The 19,840-nt window shown below is 55.2% G+C and overlaps 2 protein-coding genes across 6 annotated transcripts in view; both read right to left on the bottom strand.

Moving 5' to 3' along the window:
- The window catches only part of MTERF4 (mitochondrial transcription termination factor 4), a 69,572-nt gene extending 64,962 nt beyond the window's left edge, over positions 1-4,610 (bottom strand). Inside the window, exons 1-3 of one of the 2 annotated variants that reach the window (XM_058698752.1) lie at positions 4,491-4,610; positions 2,875-3,364; positions 222-406 (exon numbers count right to left, since the gene is read on the bottom strand). In XM_058698752.1, coding sequence (XP_058554735.1) covers positions 222-406; positions 2,875-3,364; positions 4,491-4,511 — 696 coding nt within the window. In that variant the 5' untranslated portion in view covers positions 4,512-4,610. The remainder of the gene's footprint in view (positions 1-221; positions 407-2,874; positions 3,365-4,490) is intronic. The other variant, XM_058698761.1, reaches the window with a different exon arrangement.
- Positions 4,611-6,390: 1,780 nt separating this feature from the next.
- The window catches only part of PASK (PAS domain containing serine/threonine kinase), a 40,709-nt gene continuing 27,259 nt past the window's right edge, over positions 6,391-19,840 (bottom strand). For 2 of the 4 annotated variants that reach the window (XM_058698631.1, XM_058698642.1), the window contains 8 exons: positions 18,944-19,125; positions 18,404-18,571; positions 14,683-14,808; positions 14,433-14,567; positions 11,478-11,677; positions 9,333-9,466; positions 7,570-7,716; positions 6,391-6,963 (listed from right to left, as the gene is read on the bottom strand). In XM_058698631.1, the coding sequence (XP_058554614.1) occupies positions 6,857-6,963; positions 7,570-7,716; positions 9,333-9,466; positions 11,478-11,677; positions 14,433-14,567; positions 14,683-14,808; positions 18,404-18,571; positions 18,944-19,125 (1,199 nt within the window). In that variant the 3' untranslated portion in view covers positions 6,391-6,856. Of the gene's footprint in view, positions 6,964-7,569; positions 7,717-9,332; positions 9,467-11,473; positions 11,678-14,432; positions 14,568-14,682; positions 14,809-18,403; positions 18,572-18,943; positions 19,126-19,840 lie in introns of those variants that run through there. The other 2 variants (XM_058698639.1, XR_009253333.1) reach the window with 2 other exon arrangements.

The following is a 19,840-nucleotide window of genomic DNA, read 5'->3' as shown; positions in this document are numbered from 1 at the left end:
GGGTGACCCCCTATCAATGGCAGAAAAACTGCAGAACAGGTCCTATGTAAAGGGGTGAAAGACCAGAGGCCGATTCTCTCTGGCTCCTGCAAAGAGGATCTAAGCCCCTCACCTCATCCACTCACCCTCAGGGCGCCTGAGGCCTCCCTCGGTGGAGCGGCCCCTCCCTACAGCTGAAGCACTGGCTGTCCCTTCCCGAACCCCCGACCAGGCACCCTCACCTGGAACTTGTACTCCAGTTCACCGGGGTCCTCTTGAAGAACATACGGGCACCTGTGCAAAATCTTGGTCACCTGCTGTACCGTGAAAAGACATTTCTCCTTGAGAACTCCGACAATGCTGTCGATGTCCCTCTGGTGCATGGTGAAGATTTCAGGGCAGCAGAGAAGCACCGTCTTGAGTTTCCCTGCAGAACATAAAAAAGGGCAAGTGCATAATTTCAGGATAGTCCAGAAAACCAAGGGCTGACTACACCCAAGCCAGCATTTATAAATTTTTTTTTTTTTTCAACGTTTTTTATTTATTTTTGGGACAGAGAGAGACAGAGCATGAACGGGGGAGGGGCAGAGAGAGAGAGGGAGACACAGAATCGGAAGCAGGCTCCAGGCTCTGAGCCATCAGCCCAGAGCCTGACGCGGGGCTCGAACTCACAGACCGCGAGATCGTGACCTGGCTGAAGTCGGACGCTTAACCGACTGCGCCACCCAGGCGCCCCCCAAGCCAGCATTTAAAACACGGACCAGGGTGCTCTCCTCCACGAGTGACAGCGTCCGCTGCCTGCCCAGGAGCACCAGAACGACACATCTCCTCACCGACTCTCTCTCACTTCTAAGACTCACCAACCTTCCCTCCCTGATAGAAAGAGGGGGCCTCTTGCTGGCCTCCCGGCTGAAAGCCGCTAACCTCACATTCTCGGCTTCCTCCTCTTGCCCCCTTCCTCTAAAGAACTTCACGGTGGGGGAGTGGGGGGTTAGTGCGCCTGGGTGGCTCATTTGGCTGAATGTCTGACTCTTGATTTTGGCTCAGGTCATGAGCCTATGAGATACAGCCCCACGTCGGGCTCTGTGCTGAGCGTGGAGCCTGCTTCAGATTCTCTCCCTCTGCCCCTCCCCTGCTCATGCACAATCTCTCTCCAAAAGGGGATTTACGGAAAGATCAGACAGTAATAGGAGACAGTAGTATCCCCCACACTGGTGCTTTGGATTGATGTTTCCTTCCATAATAAAATAGAAGCACTGACAAGCAACGTTCCTAAGATCTGGGAGCCTAAACTCAACGAAAAGGACTTCCATGATAATAATTAATGTAATAGTAAGAATACTCATGATGTGTAGCCATGAACACTGATGTCCTAGTTAGTGAAATGACCATCTATTATATCCAAATTAGGGCAATTCTGAGTGAAAGAGGTCCTATTAACAAATGTATTAGGGTAACTGGTAACTGAGATTACCCTACGCAAACTGGGGCATATGGTCTTTTTTTTCTTTTCTTTGACGGGGGAGGAGTGGGGAGGGGCAGATAGGAAGAAAATCTTTTTTTTAATATTTAAAGTTTATTTATTTTCAGAGAGAGAAAGAGAAAAAGGAGGGAGGGGCAGAGAGGGAGGGAGGGAGGGAGGGAGGGAGGGAGAGAGAGAGAGAGAGAGAGAGAGAGAGAGAGAGAGAATCTCAAGCAGGCTCCAAGCTGTCAGCACAGAGCCTGACGTGAGGTTCGAACTCACAAACCACGAGGTCATGACCTGAGCTAAAGGTGGACACTTAACCGACTGAACCATCCAGGCACCTCTGAGCTTTGTAATTTATAATCATAACATACAAAGTGTTAAGTTTAGCCTTTTAGATTATACCACAACAGGTAATCCAGTAAGAGAAACAGAGAAGACTACCTTCTTCCTTATCTTCTAGAGGAGGTCCGTAGAGATCCTCTGAAATAGTAGATCCCTAAACCTTCTGTCGCCCTCAACAATATATTACCAGTAACAGTCAAAACTGAAAAAAAAGAACAGTGGCCCTCCGCTGGTCAAAGTAGGTAAAGATCCTTGGAGACGCTCATGGACCCCTAACCCCCTTCTCCTAAAGGCCCATAAAGAGATCCAAGGAAAATTCTAGAATCCTTGGGGCACCTGGGTGGCTCAGTCAGTTAAGTGTCCAACCTCAGTTCAGGTCATGGTCTCGAGGTCTGTGACTTCGAGCCCTGTGTCAGGCTCTGTGCTGACAGTTGGGAGCCTGGAGCCTGCTTCAGATTCTGTGTCTTCCTCTTTCTCTTCACCTCCCCTGCTTGCGCTCTCTTTCTCACTCTCTCTAAAATAAATAAACAAAAAAAAAAAGAGAGAAAGGAATTCTAGAATCCTTGAGGTGTGAATCCTGTTGGGGACAGGGGAGGGGGTGGGGGACGTGGTGGAGGGAACAGTCACTCCTCAGTTTCCTAGGAGTTTGGGAAGATCTCGTCTTCCACAGCAAATCAAGACACCTTGTTGGAATGCACGTCTTTACCAGGGACTCTGTAAGCCTTTGGCTCTACGTCATACAGACACAAAGCACTAAGACCGCTTCACGTGAAGCATCAAAAATGCCGTATACACACATGTATCAGTATCACACACTGACATCTATCTGCTGGGCATGAGCATGTAGTACGTGCTCTAGATGCCAGGGGCCCCACAGCGAGCACAGCAGACAAGAGTCCTGGCCTGTCCCCCCCTTCCCTCCGGCAGTGCCATCCAGAGGTCACTCCTCTTTCTCACCTCCGAACCAAATCACGTGTTATTCTCAAGGACGCTCCCCAGAAGCCCCCCTAGTCCATCCCACCTGGGCTACTCGTCCCCCAAGCCCGAGTCCTCGGCATCGTCCACGAAATCAGTACTTCCTGTACCTTCTCCAAGCCCAAGCTTCCGCAGGTGACTGGAGCGTTTCCTCATCTGCATTATAGGCAGCTTCAGCAGCTCAGGGCTTTTCTTTAGGGCCACATACAGAGGCTCTGGGTTCAAACCCAAGAGTATTAATTCTGAAATGATGTCCAGCAACTGTTGGGGGGGCACACTTGGCCACATACTGAGCAATTCATTAACGTGGATGTCACTGAAACCCATGTCCAGGAGGGCACTGATGACGTTCTCTCGCTCTAAGAACCCTCCAGCCACAGGAGTCCTCTCAAGGGGGTCCGGGGTGAGATGTGTCCTGCACTCTGGTTCCCGCACATACTTTTTGGGTTCCACGCAGGATACCTTCTGGAGGCCCCCTCCATTGGAGGCTGTGGTCAGTGGACACAACAAAGATACAGACGTCCTTTTCTGTTCTCCGAGAGGAGTCTGCCTAGCAACATGCGCCCAGGTGAGGGGGATCAGGCGGTGCCAGTCAAAGACCTACGAGACAGAGTACCAATAGGGAATAAATTCCTCACTACCCCAATGTAACAGACATCACAGGGCTCCCGAGCCAGGTTACCTAGTGCCTTGGTCCCACATAAGCACAGCAGCCTTTGTAAGCAATCTGCAGAACCGTATCTGAACCTAAAAAAGCCTGCAGAGAAGGAAGTTCACATACAGAGAGCAGAGTACTGCAAGGGCACAGAGGTCAGAGAGCCAAGCAAGTGTCCGCCAGCTTTTGTCGGCTTTTGTCACTGTAACTGAGGGGGCAGGGAGGAACAGAACTAGAAAGGGTGTCTGTGCGTGGGGTACTTTGGCTCTACCCCTAAGGTTCAGTGCTTGGGGGGAGGGGGGTGCAAATTTAACTGAAAACAGACGAACAGGAAGCTAAAAACCAAAGTTTATTCATAGGCATGGAGCCGCTCACAGAAGGGGTAGCTCTCTATACGGTAAAATTAGGGCCTAACTTAAGGAGGAGGCAGCGTCTATGGGAAGAACAAATGGGGGATAAGCAAGTTTGTAACAATGTTTGTTTACGCAGATGCAAGTGGTCTCTCTTTTTCTTCCTGGCCCTAAAACTACCCAGGAGAGAAAAACATGAAGCCTGTCTTACCAGTGAGATAAGGGAATCTCCCAGAAACCCTTCTGCAGCTGCTGTATCCTAAATACAATAGTTGAAAACAACTTCCGTGCCACCCCTGGGGGTCTGAGTCGGCGTCCACACCTCAAAGATGTGGACCTCACGCTAGTGTGCAGATCCATCGACCTAAGTCCACTCCGCAGAAACAATCCTGTTCCACAGAGTCAGCCTGACGGCCAAGGTGCACACACACAACTCCCGCCCGCCTCGAACGGCTCGGCGGGGCGCGCCCACGCGAGGCAGATCCCGCAGTCGCCGCCCGCGCACTCAACACCCTCCCCACCCCGACCCGCAGCGCTCGCAGGCGTCCACTGCGGTCGCCGCCCGGCCGCCCGCCCTCCCCTCCGCCGGGCTCGGCCCCGGATCCCACCCCGCGCGACAGCGCGCCGCGGCCCACGCGGGGCACCGGCCCCCGAGTAAGGCTCCACCCGGCGGCGGCTCGTCTGCCACCGCGCGGATCCCCGGCACCGGGCGCCACCTCACCTGCCTGCCGAGCGCCGCCATAGCGCGGAGGCGGCAGCGACCCTGGCGCCGGAAACCGGCCCTCACAGGTCCGCGCTTCCGCCCTCGCGAGCCCTCCCTCCCGCCCTCCCCCTGGCAAGCGCGGGCGCGCGAGAGGCGCGTTCCGCCGCGAAGGTTCCCAGTCCCCCGGCCTGCCCTCCTCTAGCGGGGACGCCCGGTCGTGCGGACACGGAGCCCCGGTGTCTTTCAGGGCATCCTCGGCCCTCCAGAGCCCCGAACCTTCGTTTGTACGAGCTTCCTCTTTTTTTACCTAGGGCTTGGAGCACCTGCTCCGTGCCCGGCACAGGGCTGGGCGCCGCCACAGGTCATGTGACGAAGGACGTTGTCAAAGAGAAGGTTGTAATCTGTGTACAACCAAGGCATTGGTTGTTTTTCTTGTTTTTTTTTTTTTTTTTTTTTTTTACTCCAGTTTTCTTGCAAAACTATCCAAGTGTCGGCCTCTCAGGATCAAGTAATGCTTTTACACCCAAAGCCTAAGAAAATCCCCGTGTGCTGCCGCCACTCCCTAGAGGGAATCAGTCAACGACCCCCAACAGGTAATCCGGCTGGAGAGAGAAAGTCGTGGCCGAGATGCAGGCCTCGCTCTAGGAAGCCAACAGCATCTTCAGTCCTCTGAAAATGCTGCTCTCTGGAATCGCACCGGGAACACAGAGAGAAAGATCTGCCAGCCTGTCTCAGCCTCAGCCTCTCTCTGCAAAGAACGCTCTCAAAACGTCAGACCTCCTACTGCCATCCAGAAGGATGAGTTTTATTTTTCCTCAGAAGTAACAGTCCTGGGAGAGCTAGGACTTTACCCTCTTAGTCCATTGCACCCGGGTCTGAAAAGAACATTCTGTAACCTCTTACGTGTTGTAAGTATCATGTCTACTACAAGCAAAAACGTGGGGGTTTTTTTCACTCTGGAAAAGAGTTATCAAGAAACGCATTCAAACTCAGAAGAGTAAACATCACTTTTTATTACACACTTTAAAAAAAATACACACCTAAAAACCAGGCCTTTGTGGTCCCTGATGGAGGAGGGCGTGTCCCCCGCCCCCTGTCAGTCTCTGGTGACAGCAGGGACTCAGGCAGCACTTTGTAAAGGAAGGGGGATAGCAATATCCCATATCCCCACAGTTGAGAACGAACCACTGCTCTCTGGGTGTCCCTAGATGCTGGAAGACAGTTGAGTGCTCCCTAATGAGCCCAGGGCTTCACCAGAGCTGTGTGACCCCTGAGCATCTTCCGGAGGACAAGGCAGAGGAACCGTCAACCTGCAGAAAGGGGTGATGTGCTGGAAGAAGGGTGGGGGGGGCCTCGGGGTTTTTCGTTTTCTTCTCGCCATCTTAGCAAAGAGAAGAATGAAAGAGTTCCCTCTTACTCCCAACCACTCCCTCCCCTCCAACACAGATAAAAAAGAAAGGCTGCTTTTCACGTGCTCCGTGAGCATCTGGATTCCGCTCCGGAGGGGGATGGGTCGGAGCCATCGGAGTGTGTGAGAGACACCCTGGCATGTGAACCGGATGGGAAGTAAGACAGGCTGGACGCCCCGGCCGAGGTGGGGCCTGGGCTGGACCCAGGCTGTCTGGGGGAGTGCTGGCAGGGCGTCTGGGTGGACAGCAGGGCCCAGGTGGGCTGCAGTGCTGGGGGGGGGGGGGGGGGGGAGGGGAGAAAGAAGTGCTTGAGCATCAGTGCCCACCCGGCCTCCTTAGACTGAGCAAGCTGCAGGGCTCCCGGCTCACCCGGGGGAGGCACCCCCAAACTGACAGAGGCTGAGCCCCTCTCCAGCTGCAGCAAGTGGGTGTGCACAGACATAAAAATAAGGAAAGGAAACGCTTCCCACACTGGCGCTGTGGAAGAATTCAGACGGTCCAAGTCAGGATAACTGTTTACTACAAAATTGCTTTAATTTGGAAAATGTTCAAGAAAATAAGTTAATGAAATAGTCTGGTCAGTTGCTAACCAGTTCTACAAACTCCACACATCCGATGGGCACTTGTCCAGTCAGAGGAGACAAAAACACATGTGTATATACAAAAGCAGAAAGACTAAAAAACTTTACACCTTTCCGAAGTCCACAAGTGAAAGCCCTTTAACAGTACAAACTTCAACCCGGCACTAGAACGCTTTCCCGAGGTCGTGACAAAAGTGAATTCCAAGTCTATTTATAAACCTAAAATCTTACAGCATCACTGGCTTTTGTTCTAGCATTTTTTTAAACTTGCATGTGAGCTTTTAGAACGTGAACTGGGCCTAGTTCTTGAGAGTTTACTTTCTCTGAATGGAAGAGGCCCGAAAACAATTCAGTCCTCCAGAGTGATACAGAGGAGCAGGGAGCTGGTGTCCGCTCAGCAGGGGCCGCCCCTAGGGCACAAGGCCCCGCATGGCTCTGGGGCCACTTCCCTCGCGCACCTGCTCTCCATCTCCAGACTCAGCGACGACAGACCTCCACTTTCTGAAGAAAGAAGAAGACATTGTATCATTAACACAAGATTCTAAGACACTTGCTTCTCGCTGGGAGAATCCCTAGCCGCAGAGACATCGGGGGCCTTCAGAACCGGCCTGGCACTGCCCGAGTCCCGGCCCCTGCCGAGCTGCTGCGTAGATTCTAAGCCTGGGGCCGTCAGCACCAGCTTGGTCCGCCCGCGTTGAGCACTGGTGACCAGACACGCTGGCTGCTGCCCAGCTGTGCGGCCAGAAGCCTTATCTGAAGAGCCAGGGCGCTCCTGGGTCCCCTCAGAGCATCCCACTCCCACCATCTACAGCCTTACCCTTTCCTTTAGCTGGCTCAGGCCACCACCAGCCCTTTGCCCCCAATCCTTCTGTGGGCGCCTCCTTGTCAGGGGCTCCCCTGGGTGCTCACCCACCTTCTAAGGCCCCGGTGGTGTTCAGGGGCCTCTGGAACAGAATCAAGCTCCACTTTTTCCACAGGCGACAAGCCAGCTACAAGGCCTGACATTTGTGTCCAGGACAGCATGGAAGAGGGAGCGTCCTCCTCAGACCCAGGAAGGCAGCCTGGGGAACGTCCTTGCCTTCCTGGCACACCGGCCATGCCTCTCACCTGGCTTGTTCACTCGACACACCTCATCCCAGGTGTAGTCAGCAAGGTTCACAGGCTGTGTCACCCAGGGGTCTGTCACCAGCTTCTCCAAGGTGGTGCGCTGCTCGGGGATAGGCTGCAGCAGCCCAGACAGGACGTTCATGAGATCTGGGGAGAGAGAGACCCACCCCACGCGTGTGGGTGGATCCAGGCCAGGCTCAAGTAGAGTATGTCTCAAAACTACAGGTCCTGGGTGTGCCTGCCATGAGCACCTCTGAGCCCCGGAACCTCCATTTCTGACAAGAACCTGGGGTCCCTGGCACACGGGCCCAGCTATGCCCCAGACAGGCTGCAGGAGACGCTTGTCCCTCTGAAATGGAAGCATGGAGCTCAGGGTCCCGCATCGCTCACCTAACCAATGTGCGGAGCTTCGTAAACTCGACCCGTTCTTGGGGCTCTGGCTGTGCAGAGCTTTGAACGACACAGGGTTTGTGGGACAAGAGGAGAGGGACGTGGCCAGAGCAAGCCCTGCGTTGTTCCCCGCCCCCCCCAAAGGAAGCACAGGCTCTGGGAAGAGCCCCAGCCTTGGGTCTGGATTTGGGCCCCATTTCCTGTAAGAACATGGGGTCCCCTCAGCCAGGGCTACTCTGAGCCTCACCATCCCAGAGGGTATCCTGAGAACCTGGTGAGTGAGCGTGTGGAATAGGCGTTGTGGGTGGAACAGAATGTGCTGCAAGCGGCGTGGTTCGTGGGAATCCGGGACTTCAGCAAAGCTCTAAAGATCCTCCTCCAGGCTGTTAGGGACTCAGTGTCCCCACACCTCCCCCCCATCCCTGTCCCCCACTGGGGCAGTGTTAGGAGGTGGAGCCCTCGGGAGGTGACGGGGGCGGGGGGTGTTATATGACGTCTTTCATCTGAGTGTGCGGCCCTGTGATAGGGTTAGTGTCCTCGCAAGAAGAGAGACCGAGCGTGGCGTGTGGGTACTCTCATCAGGAACCGAATCCGCGGGCACCCTGATCTTGGCCTCTCAGCCTCCAGACAGAAATAGATGTCTGTCTGTTGTGTAAGCCCCAATCTGTGGCGTGTTTTCGTGGCAGTGCTGACACTGGCTTCCAACCTAAGCGGAGTTAGGCTGGACTCCAAGCTGGTTCCAAACGGACTCTGTGCACGAGATGTTCATGCTCGTCACCCGGCTACTTGTAAGGATAAACGAGTGCTGTAGAGTCACAGGATGCCAAGCCTGGAAGGGACCCCGGAGCCCACGGGCCAGCAGTGCCCGTGAAACTCTTACCAGCCCCCTCCCTGGGGCTCCTCCACTTGGGGTGCCAAAGGGGCCGACTCCAGGCACAGGAAGTCATTTCCAGGCCACTGAGCCCACTGGTCCTTCCCCCAAATGCACACCACCCCTTTCCCCCCGTGGCCCCGACAGGAGCCGGAGGTGCAACAGAAACCCGCAGGCTTCCCAACAGCTGCTAGGGGGCCAAGTCCCACCATTGCCCCCAAGTGATGAATGTCTGACCCAAGTGCTGACCTTACAGTCACTGCCACAGCCAGGTTCCCAGGCTGCTAGCGTCTGTCTCAGAAGCGGGCCCCCCCGGGACCCAAGGGGGGTTCTCCTGCACATAACTTTATCATGACGGTTCAGTCATGGTCACATTACCCTTCTGTCCACATCGGCATTAGAGGCACAGAAAGAGCAATGAGGTCATCAGCACGGACAAAGGGGCGCTGTGCCCGAGGCAGGGGACTGAGCCGTCTCCGCGGCACCTGCAGCGCAGGCTCACCTTCTGACACCAGATATGGCGGGTGGATCACGGCCTCCATGGTCTCCTCCAGCTCGCAGAAAGGGTTCTCCTCAAAGATCAGCGTGTACAGCGTGACCCCCAGTGACCACATCTCCAGCTCCGGCCCCTTGTACCTGCAAGGAGGTGGCGGCCACATTCGGGGCACGCCCGGGCTCAGCCCAGAGCCACAGGCCCGCCCCACAGGACGCCCCCGGCGCGTCCTGCAGCCCTCCTCAACTACGCCCTCAACTCCGGCTCCAGCCACGCGCTGGGGAGAGAGAGAAAAGCAAACCTTCGTGCTCAGGCAGCTGAGAGATGCCCACTGCCAAACGGGAGGGTGTGCGGCATGTGAGGGTGGAGCACCTCCTGATGGGAGGGCTTCCTGGAGGAGGTGCAGAGAAGGCACAGCAGAGTAGAGGCTCTAAGCTGCACGGGAGCAGGAGGAGGGCCAAGGTAACAGCAGCGGCCCAGAGGAGGGGGCGGGGGGAGGGGGCGGAACAGGGATAGTGCTTTGTCGCCATGTTTCATCATCGTGAGGACCTAACCTGGCTTCCACTCGTCGGCACCTGTGAGATGCCAACACTCCGCCAGGCATTTTATGTGACCCTGCCCTAAGCCCCACAGCTGGCCCGAGAAGCAGCGCCTCCACGTGACACAGAAGGTGGGGAGCTGCCGCTGAGCTGGCCCCAGAGCCGCATGGTCACGGAGGTCTGGCACTCGGGGGACGGTCCGGCCCGGAGAACAGAGACGGAGTCAGTCACGCAACGTGGCTGAGAGACACTGGTGAGCGGTAAGAGGGTCCAGGACGTCAGGGGGCAGGAGAGCGAGCTGGGGGGCCCTGGACGCTGACAGGTGCCGGGAGGACAGACCTCAGGCAAGTGCGGGGTGAGAGACTGCACAAGCCAGAGCGAGGAAAGCAGGTTCGACACTTTTTGTTTTGTGTTGTTTTGCAAAGAAAGATTTCGAGAATACTGGAGACTGAAGACAAAAATCCAACAGGGTACCACAGGTGGCAGCAAACGTTTTCTGTAAAGGGCCAAACACAAACATTTCCGGCTTGTGGGCCACCCAGCCTCTGTCACCGGCACTACACTCTGCCACAGCAGCGTGAAAGCTGCCACAGACACTGCATAAGCAATAAAAGTCTACGTATAAAACCCAGTGGCGGGCCGGTTTGGCGGAGAAGGATACAGAAACAATGAGGAAGGAAGCGGAGTCCCTGAGGACGGGACCTAGAATCAGAGCTCAGCAAACCCCTGGTGAGGTGAGATGGGGGAGCACGCAGGAAGGCGTGTGCAGGCCCGAGAGCAGGGCGCAGGCACGGTGCAGGGCCGGGGCTCCTGGAGAAGGCGGGATCGCCCTCGGGCGGGCACTGAGGTGCAGCACCACCCTGCGCTTCCCTGTGGGAGCTTCCCAGCCCGGGTGCAGGGGGTGGGGTGGGGGGCAGACAAAGCACAGAGCGCATGCCGTGATCCCACGGACAGGGCGTGCAGCCCCCCGCTACAACTCTGACGACCCGGTGGCCACCACAGGATGAGACAGCAGCCAAGGGCACGCTTGGGGGCACCAGGTGCTCAAATTACATCTTCAGAGAAACTCCAAGGCCCTCTTAGACTATCCCCCTTCAATCTCCCCTCCCGTCCGGTGGCTCTGAGTGTGCCGGATGACAGGGGAAGGGCTTAGTGAGCACTGGCTGGAGCCCCCTGTGGCCCGCAGGCTCCGGGGCAGGAGCAGGAGGCCTGGCCAGGCCCCAGGCCACTCGGTCCTCTGCACCGGTACCTCCCATTGCTCGATCCCCAACAGTGGTTACTGGAAGAGCCGCTATTCCTGTCATCACAAGGAGTAAACCCAACTGAGGAGAAACCCTCTTCATTCTTGTGCTTATCTTGATCTTTCGTGTTTTCTAAAACTCCAGACCTACACACAAGTTGAGAAAATACCACAACAGATCCTGCAGCCACCGCCCAGCATCCCGTAACCAGCCTTACTTTGCCTGCCTGCCCACGGACCACAAAACGCTCATAATCAGTCGGCGGCCCTGTCACCAAGAGGCGCAAACTGAAACAGTTTCCCACCTAAAGTCCCGCGGGTGGCAGGGCCCCGACGGAAGGCGCGAGGCCGGGCTGCCGCGCAGCACGTACGTACGGGTTTCCCAGGAGCACCTCGGGCGCACAGTACTCGATGGTCCCACAGAACGTGTGAAACAGCCTGCCCTTCTCCAGGTAGGCAGCAGAGCCGAAGTCGATCAGCTTGATGGTAAAGTCCTCCGCGATCACGATGTTCTCGTCCTTGATGTCCCGGTGAATGATGCTCTTGGAGCGCAGGTAGGCCACTGCCGACACCAGCTGCAATCGGGGCCACAGGGACTTTTTAAAAAAGCAAGTCAAGTAAAACATGCATTTAAAATAAGGATTAACTGCAAAGAAAGAAACAGTAACGAAGCTAAGAGCCTATTGTCTGGTTTATCACGCGTGGGTGACAAGAAAGAAGGCTGGATGCTGCAGACGCCGCCCAGCTCAGCGTAGGCAAAGCAGGTCCAGGTGGGGTGCTTGGCGTGGCCGGCCTGTCCCACCGCCGGCAGGAGCACCAGCACCTGATTCTTCTTTAAAATTTCGGAGCACCTGGGCGGCTGGGCGGCTGGGCGGCTGGGCGGCTGAGCTGGTTAAGCGTCCGACTTCGGCTCAGGCCATGATCTCACAGTTCGTGAGTTCGAGCCCCACACCGGACTCTGTGCTGACAGCTCAGAACCTGGAGCCTGCTTCAGATTCTGTGCGTGTGTGTCTCTCTCTCTCTGCCCCTCCCCCAGTTGTGCTCTGTTCTCTGTCTCTCTCTCTCTCTCTCTCTCAAAAATAAATGTTAAAAAAAATTAAAAAGCAGGCGCCTGGGTAGCTCAGTCAGTTGAGCGTCTGACTTCGGCTCAGGTCATGATCTCACGGCTCATGAGCTCGAGCCCTGCATCGGGCTCTGTGCTGACAGCTCGGAGCCTGGAGCCTGCTTCTGATTCTGTGTCTCCTTCTCTCTCTGCCCCTCCCCCACTCGTGCTCTGTTTCTCAGGCTCTCAAAAATAAAATATAAAAACGTTAAAAAAAAGTTAAAAAAAATAAATGAAAAAAATAAAATTTCATTATTATTATTTGCGATAAGGACACTCAACATAAGATCTACACTAAGCCAATTTCTGAGTCTGCACTACAGTATTATTAGCTATGAAACAGGACTTAGTCATCTTGTGTAGCTGACACTTTGTGCCCCCACCAGACAAACACTGATTCTCAAGTTCTCTCCACGCTGAGAAGCCTTCCCAGCAGACATTCACTCACCCCTCAATACACATCGTGACAATCTCAGGAGGAAAGACAGACCACAAGCAGAAGCTACAAAGACACACAGTGGGCACCGTACTGAGGGTGGTCTGGGCGTTCAACGGGAGGAGGCCCTGGAGAAAGACGGAGTCTGACACCGTCGGTTCACAGGGAAGGAAAGGACCCTGCCCAGAGTTCACGCAGTGCGTGGGGGCAGAGCTGGGAGCGTAGGCCAAGTCTCCAAACTCCTACTTCTGGGCTCTAGCAGCTTCTCAGAGAGCAGCACCGAGCATCAGCCACACTGTGTGGGGCTCTCACGGAGGCAGATGTAAAGTAAGTCCACTGGAAGTGGGCTTCATTCCAACAAGCCTTATGCAATAGTTCCCGCTCTGAAAGGGTACGGTTGTGACAATATACTGTAGGTCCTCCCTCCCCCTCGCTGCATAGGAGAGCTGGCCGCTGAGTGGGCCCTTGGTGGATCTGGAGCTGAGAAGCAATTCACTGATAACTGGCACTCTACATACATATGCTAATATATAATGGTATTTCTCTATAAAATCATGAATCCATACGCACCTACATATGTAGCACTTACGCATGTAAATTTACAGAAGGGCTACAGATACTTCTTGAAAAATTATAAAGTAGAGGACACTATATTTATCTATGTCAGTTGCCCCAGAATTAACAACTGAGAGACACCAGCTATTAACAAGTGACTCCTGTTGTCATAGGACTGCCTGCCATGAAGATTTCAAAAACAAATCTTTGCTATGCATTAAGGTAGATGGGTATGTAATCTTGCAAAACAGGAAGAGGGAAAAAGGGACGACGGTCTTTGAGCAGAATCATGATGCCTGAAATTTATAAGTAGGTGCCTGAGAAAGTTAATTTCAGAAATCCAATAGCTTCTGGGATTTTACAGCTCTGGGTACAAAATGTCAATTTATGGAAGCTGTCATTAGAAATTAAGTCATCACCAGGAAACAATCAGAGAGCAAACCTGGGACTTGTTCACTCCCCTCTGCCCCCGGCCTTCCAGATTATTTCTCCACTCTTTCCAGGGTGCTTGGAACAGTCTAAAATGAAATCACCACCGTCTCCTCAAAACAAGAATTACTGTCTCCTCTCCACCCCCTCCCCAACCTCTCTATCTCCCAGCATGCCTTTCTATTTCGCTGATCAGTCTCCTGTTCCAGTAAAAGAATAAACGGACAAGGTCAATACATAAACAGATATAAAGAGACCAAAACAAACACTGTAAAATGAGATTGCTAGAATCTCAACCTTTACTGATTACTTTAACTGACCGGACAGCTACTATTGATCGAGCAGTTACAATGTGCGGGACACCATGCCGCACAAGTGCCTTAGAGGCTCTGAGCTAACCCTCCTAGCCTTCCCACGCCAGCACTATCATGATCCCTGCTGCACAGATTAGCAATGGTTTCCTGCTGGGAGACGAGGATTCCGATCAGAGGCACAGGCCTCAAACCTTAATCCAACAGCTTTGCTGGCCAAGTTTTGCAATTGGCGTGGGTACCGTAGGAATATTTCTGGCTAAGTTTGCAATTGGCACGGGTGCTGTAGGAATATAAATAAGCTTCCATCTCCGAATGGTCCAGGACGGCATCTGGCCTCCAATGTATATCTTATTATGTATCTTGCTCCGTCAAATCCAAAATCTAAAGGCTAGACCCCAGCTTGTGAGAGAAGTGCGTGTGAAGCCACATCTGCGCGGCCTCAGAGCCCCGTGCCCAAGCCCGTCACCTCCCCAGCACGGCGCCAGCCTGCTCACCTGTCGGAAGATGTAGCTCGCCAGGGGCTCGTCCAGGCCGGGGTGGCGGTCGATGAACGCAAAGAGGTCCAGGCCGGAGCCGTGCTTCTCCATCACCAGCTGAAAGAACTCTTGGTTTTCAAATACGTCCACCACCTGCAAAAAGACAAAGTCAGGTCTGGGCCTGCCGAGACACCTTCCAGACCACGTACTTAAGAGCTTCTCACACAAGCAACGTCGGGACACCGCTAAGTGAGAAGCAGCACTCCACCTTGATGATGTTGGCGTGCTCCACCCTGGACAGAATCGCAATCTCCAAAGTAACTTTTCCAAGTTTGGGATCCTCAATCCAACAATCCTCCAACACTTTCTCCTTCTTAATAAACTTCACCACCACCTGCGAGGAAGACAGAGGGGAGAAGCGACCGCCAGCGTGCCTCCGCGTCCCCTCAAGCCTGGTGCCCACTGCTGCATCGCAGTGCAGGGGAGGGTAACCTCCACGCGTACCTCCCCTGAATCCAGGGACGGGAGAGAGGAACCTAGTAGTGACCCCCGCCCGGCACGAGGAACACACAGGCACACCAGCAGCTGGCCAGCAGGGCTGAGGACACCTGCCCACTTAAGGTGGATGCGAGGGCATGATGGAGGGGCCCGGGAGCTGAGGAGCCACAGCCTGGGCCAGAGACCTTGCAGCAGGTGCCCCTCAGAAGCCCCAGCACCCCCATTTCTCAAGTAAGGGACAGGTGCCCCGACCCAGGAGACGAACGAGGAGGCCTGAGGACTGGGAACACGAAGGCCACCACTCACATCAGCTGGAGCCCAGTGGAGTCCAGCAAGCCTGACGGACACAGGCCAACACAAGAGAAACAGCATCACTGCTCAGGATGATGGCAAAGGTCACGGGGAGGAGACGAGCACCGTGCCGATGAGGGCCGGGCGCGTGGCCGAGGGGCCAAGCGGGGAGCAGAGACGGCCGGCGGGAGACCCCACAAGATGGCCCCCGAGCCCCACCTCACCGGCTCATCGGCTGCGGGGGGCACGGCCAACACACAGCGTGCCCAGTGCACCGGGTGAGCAGGGAAGCAGGTAGGGAGGCTCCCCGAGAAGGGACAGCTGAGGGGACCCGCCGGAGGGGCAGCGAGTGGGAGGGGAGCACGCAGAGGCAGGAGGGACAGCAAGGAGCACGTGCAGCACCCGGTCAGCCCTCACGTGACCTCGAGAAAAAGGTGATGGGTTAGTGCTGGCCATCAGTGGTGACAAGTGGTCAGATCCTAAGGATCCTGTGGAGAGAGGGCCCTGTGATTCAATAGGCTGGAGGAGACACGTGAGGGAAGGCAAGAAAATGAGGGAAGCAAGGCTGAAGCCCTGCGCACCCAGGGGCGTGGCCAGCGGGGGTGGGGGGGCACGCAGAGGCTGTGGCCGTCCCACCACAGGGTTCGAGCAGACCAGCAGGAAGCCTGCTGCCATGGGCTGCAACACACACGTAAGAGGGGCTTCAGGGGAAAGTACAGAGCGAAAAAGAAGGAAAAGAAAGAATTAACAGAACAAAGGAATACATTCTCTTAAGGTAAAGAAAGCTTTAAACATTCAGATCAAAGTCTCACCAAGCATCAAGCAAGAATAAACGACACACATGCGCGCGTGCACACACACACACACACACACACACGCAGAAATACATCCTGGTGAAACGTATGAAGTCCAAAGATTAAAAGAAAAAATTCCGGGGGCGCCTGGGTAGCTCCGTTAAGCATCTGACTCTTGGTTTCAGCTCAGGTCATGATCTAAGTTCAAGCCTCGCATCGGGTTCTGTGCTGTCGGGCTCTGTGTTGACAGGCTCCAGCACGGAGCCTGCTTGGGATTCTCTCTCCCTCTCCCTCTGCCCCTCTCCTGCTCGCTCACATGCTCTTTCTCTCTCTCTCAAAATAAGTAAACTTTAAAGAGAATTTTTAAGTAAATTAAAAAAATCAGAAAGGAAAAACATCAGATGGCTCTTCAAATAAATGCTAGATGACAGCAGATGTGGGCTCACACGTTCGGAGAGGGATAGGGAGGGCGCATCGCCCCTGAAATGGAAGGGAAACAAATCAGAAAACATGTAAGAACTCAAAGTGTCCTTCCTAGGAAATTAGTAACGCACATTCCAGCAAAAGAAAACTAGACACAAGAAAGAGAAGAGACTGGATATAGAAGTGACACCAATTTAAGAAAAGGAGGACAGGATTTGCACATGGAAAACCATGGCACGCGGCTGAAAGAAACATGCTGGTCTGAACACGCGGAGAGACACCGCGGGTCCTGGGTCACAAGAGCCACTGTGTCGGGATGGCAGTCCTCCCATCCTGTCCCGCGGACTGAGACTGCAGAGCAGCGCTTGGCCCTCAAACGGGCACCTCACCCGTGCAGGGCTGTTTTCTGATTGGCTGCTTTCCTTCATCGTTTGCTGGCCCAGTAATATTTAGGCTGACATCTGTGTTCTGGAAGGTGAAACTACTCATGTGTTTCTTTTCAAACCAAGAGAAGGACTCTCGGCAGCTTCTTTCCTCTTCCTTTAGGCAGAGCGGTCCAAAGAAAGCCCCGTGGTCTGTCGGGTCACTGACCCAACCAAGAGCAAGACCCGCCTCACGAGGACTAGAGAATGAAGCCCCTGCAAACACAGGTGGCAAGAGCGGCCCGCGCCACCACCAACCGCCCTGCAGGGGCCTTGTCACTCAGTAATGGCTCCACGAGACACCTCCGATCCGATAAGCTAGAAATACAGCACAATTAACTCCCAGAAGGTACAAGAAGACAAGTTCAAAGAAAACAAAACAAATATCTGGTTAACAAAACAGACACTTCTTTGGCAAGTCTCGCAAAGACGAGAGAGGGCAAACACAAGAACTAGGATGGCCGAGCGAGCAGACGCAGCTGCACGTCACCCGCACACGGACTTGCACACGGAAAACCACAGCATGCGGCTGAAAGAAACATGCAGGTCTGAACAGGCGGACAGACACCCCGCTGACACGAAAGCGCTAACTCCACAGGCCTCGCGTCACGCTGATGTCAGAAGAGAGAGAAAACTCATGGATGAAATATAAATGAAAAAGAATCCCAAGTAGCAATATCAGCAAGCCAAATTCAGCAACGCGGTAAGAGAATATTGTAACAGAACCAAGGGCTGATTCTGGAAAACACAAGCTGATCGGTGTTACTGAACAGAGAAACCAAGGGTGTGATCATGTCAACCACTCACTACCAGACAGAACTCAGCGCTCATTCTTCAAGCCAAGTCTCAGCGAGCTGCAAACCAATGAAACACCCTCCCCAGAAGGATCCATCGAGAAGGGAACGGAGTGGCCGCGATGGCAGGGACGCAGCAAGCGGCAGCCTGCTCCTGAGCCGCTCACCTGGAGCTCTGGGGGACCCACGAAAACACGTCAGGACCGCAAGGGTCTCGCACAGACACACAATGTGTCAACCCCAACATGTGCTGGTAACAGCCAACAGGTCAAAGGACCCCCTGAGTACACGGTCTCCCAGAAACCAGTAGGTGGCACGGGGACACCTGGGCAGTGTCACAGTGTTCACAGGGACTGGCAGGACGGTCACCATGTCGATTCCCTCAAATCACAAAACGCTGGGCAGCTACACCCGCAGTCTCAACAGGATGTGGGAGGAGGGGCAGCGAGGCCTCGGCTCAGGTGGACGAGGAATAAGTAAGAATGGCCACGCCCCCTGAGACCACAGAAGGAAGCCTGGCGTGTCCCAACCTGAAAATCAATAGATATCAGCCCCCGAGGGAGAGGCACGCGCGAAGCCCACATGGCCCCGAAGCGGCGGGCAGGATGGCCAAGGGGGGAACGTGTGCGCTGCCTTGGGTGCCCTCCGGGCCAGCCGGTGTGCCAGTGCTTTCCACGGAGGACGCCTCCTGCCCCGTGCCACAGCACTGAGGCCAAAGACGCACCGGAGCGGCCCCGTTGCTGCGCACGGCCCAGGAGCCACAGTACCTCCTTATTCTCCTCTCTGTCCACCGCGGTCCACACGAAGCCGAAGGCCCCGCTGCCCAGTGGGCTTAGCGTGCTGTACTTGCGGGAGTACGCGCCCTCGCAGGCGGCCAGCCCCTCCACCTCCAGAGCCGTCGGAGGCTCCTCAAACCAGGGCTTGCTCCTGAGCATCTGTGAATGAAACGGGACGCCCGAGGGGCCACGTGTGACCAGCAGCAGGCAGGCTCGCGTCATCCGGTCCCCGTCCCCCCTCCTCCCGTGTCCTGGGGCTACCTGGCCTGAGAAGTGCTCTCCCGGTTGGCCCAGATGGGCACACACACCCGAGCGTGTTTATACCCCGCCCCGCACACGGGGCAAACTCAGGTCTAAGATTCCACGTCTGGCTTCCGACTTACCCACGAACTTAGAAGACAGGCCCAAAAAGGCGCGCCTGGACCTCCCTCCCGTCGCAGAGGAAGCGGAGAGAAAGAGAGAAAAGCCGGGCAGCACCGGTTCCCACACCACGCGGCAGGTGCAAGGTGGGAGCTGACCGCAGACACCCACCTCCCCTGTGCTGGGTCCAGAAAGCTCGCACATGGAGTGGCTGGAGCTGGGCAGGCTGGCCAGGAGCAGGCGGGTCCGCGCGGCCGAGTCCCGGTGGCTGCGTAGCAGGTCTTTCACGAGCCAGCAGCAGAACAGGGTCGCGGAGCCCTGGAGCTCCACCCGCTTCACCTCAAACTGCACACCTGGAGGGGAGGGAGGGTCACCACGACAGCTCCACCGTGCACCGGGCGGGGCGGGCAGGGGCACCCACACTCGGACGAGGGGGGAAGCCCGGAGACAGCTGCCAGGAATGTGAGCGGCCTCGGTGGAACGTGTACGTGCCTATGGCACTTCCTGCGACCACACGTGCGCGTACGTACAAAGCCCACGTGGTTTGGATACACGTCTGCGCATTTTTACACGGCCTCCAAGGTACGCGCCAAAACAAACGGGGTCATCTTGGGGGAGGGCATTTACAGGTGGCTTTATTTTCTTTTTGTTTGTGTTTTCTAGTACATCTACGGAAAACACATATTACTTGTAGGACCTTTTTAAGGTTAGGGAAAAAGCCTTAGTGATCGACACTGTGAAGTCAGCAGTAAGGAAACGACTGGTGAAAATGATGTGGATCTGCTAAGAAATCAGGAGATAATCTGCTAAGAAATCACGAACATACTCGCCTCCCAGGGGCAAGTGAAGGGGCCCGACAAGAACACTGCCTCCTAGCGCACAGCGCATCAGGCGCCAGAGCCCCAGCAGCACATGTGGGGCCACAGAGCACCTCGCTGCCCAGGGTGACCGTGGAGGTCGGGGCCGGCAGAACCTGTCCCCTGGTGCACGGAGCAGCTCCCAGGAAGGGACCGCAGGCTCCACCCTTCCCTAGCACGTGCACTCGTCACCCTACTTTTCAAGGGATAA

Source organism: Neofelis nebulosa, chromosome 2 (assembly GCF_028018385.1).
Source record: "Neofelis nebulosa isolate mNeoNeb1 chromosome 2, mNeoNeb1.pri, whole genome shotgun sequence".
Taxonomy (NCBI): domain Eukaryota; kingdom Metazoa; phylum Chordata; class Mammalia; order Carnivora; family Felidae; genus Neofelis; species Neofelis nebulosa.
Note: the sequence above shows the minus strand (reverse complement) of the source record. Positions and strands in the feature narration are given on the sequence as shown.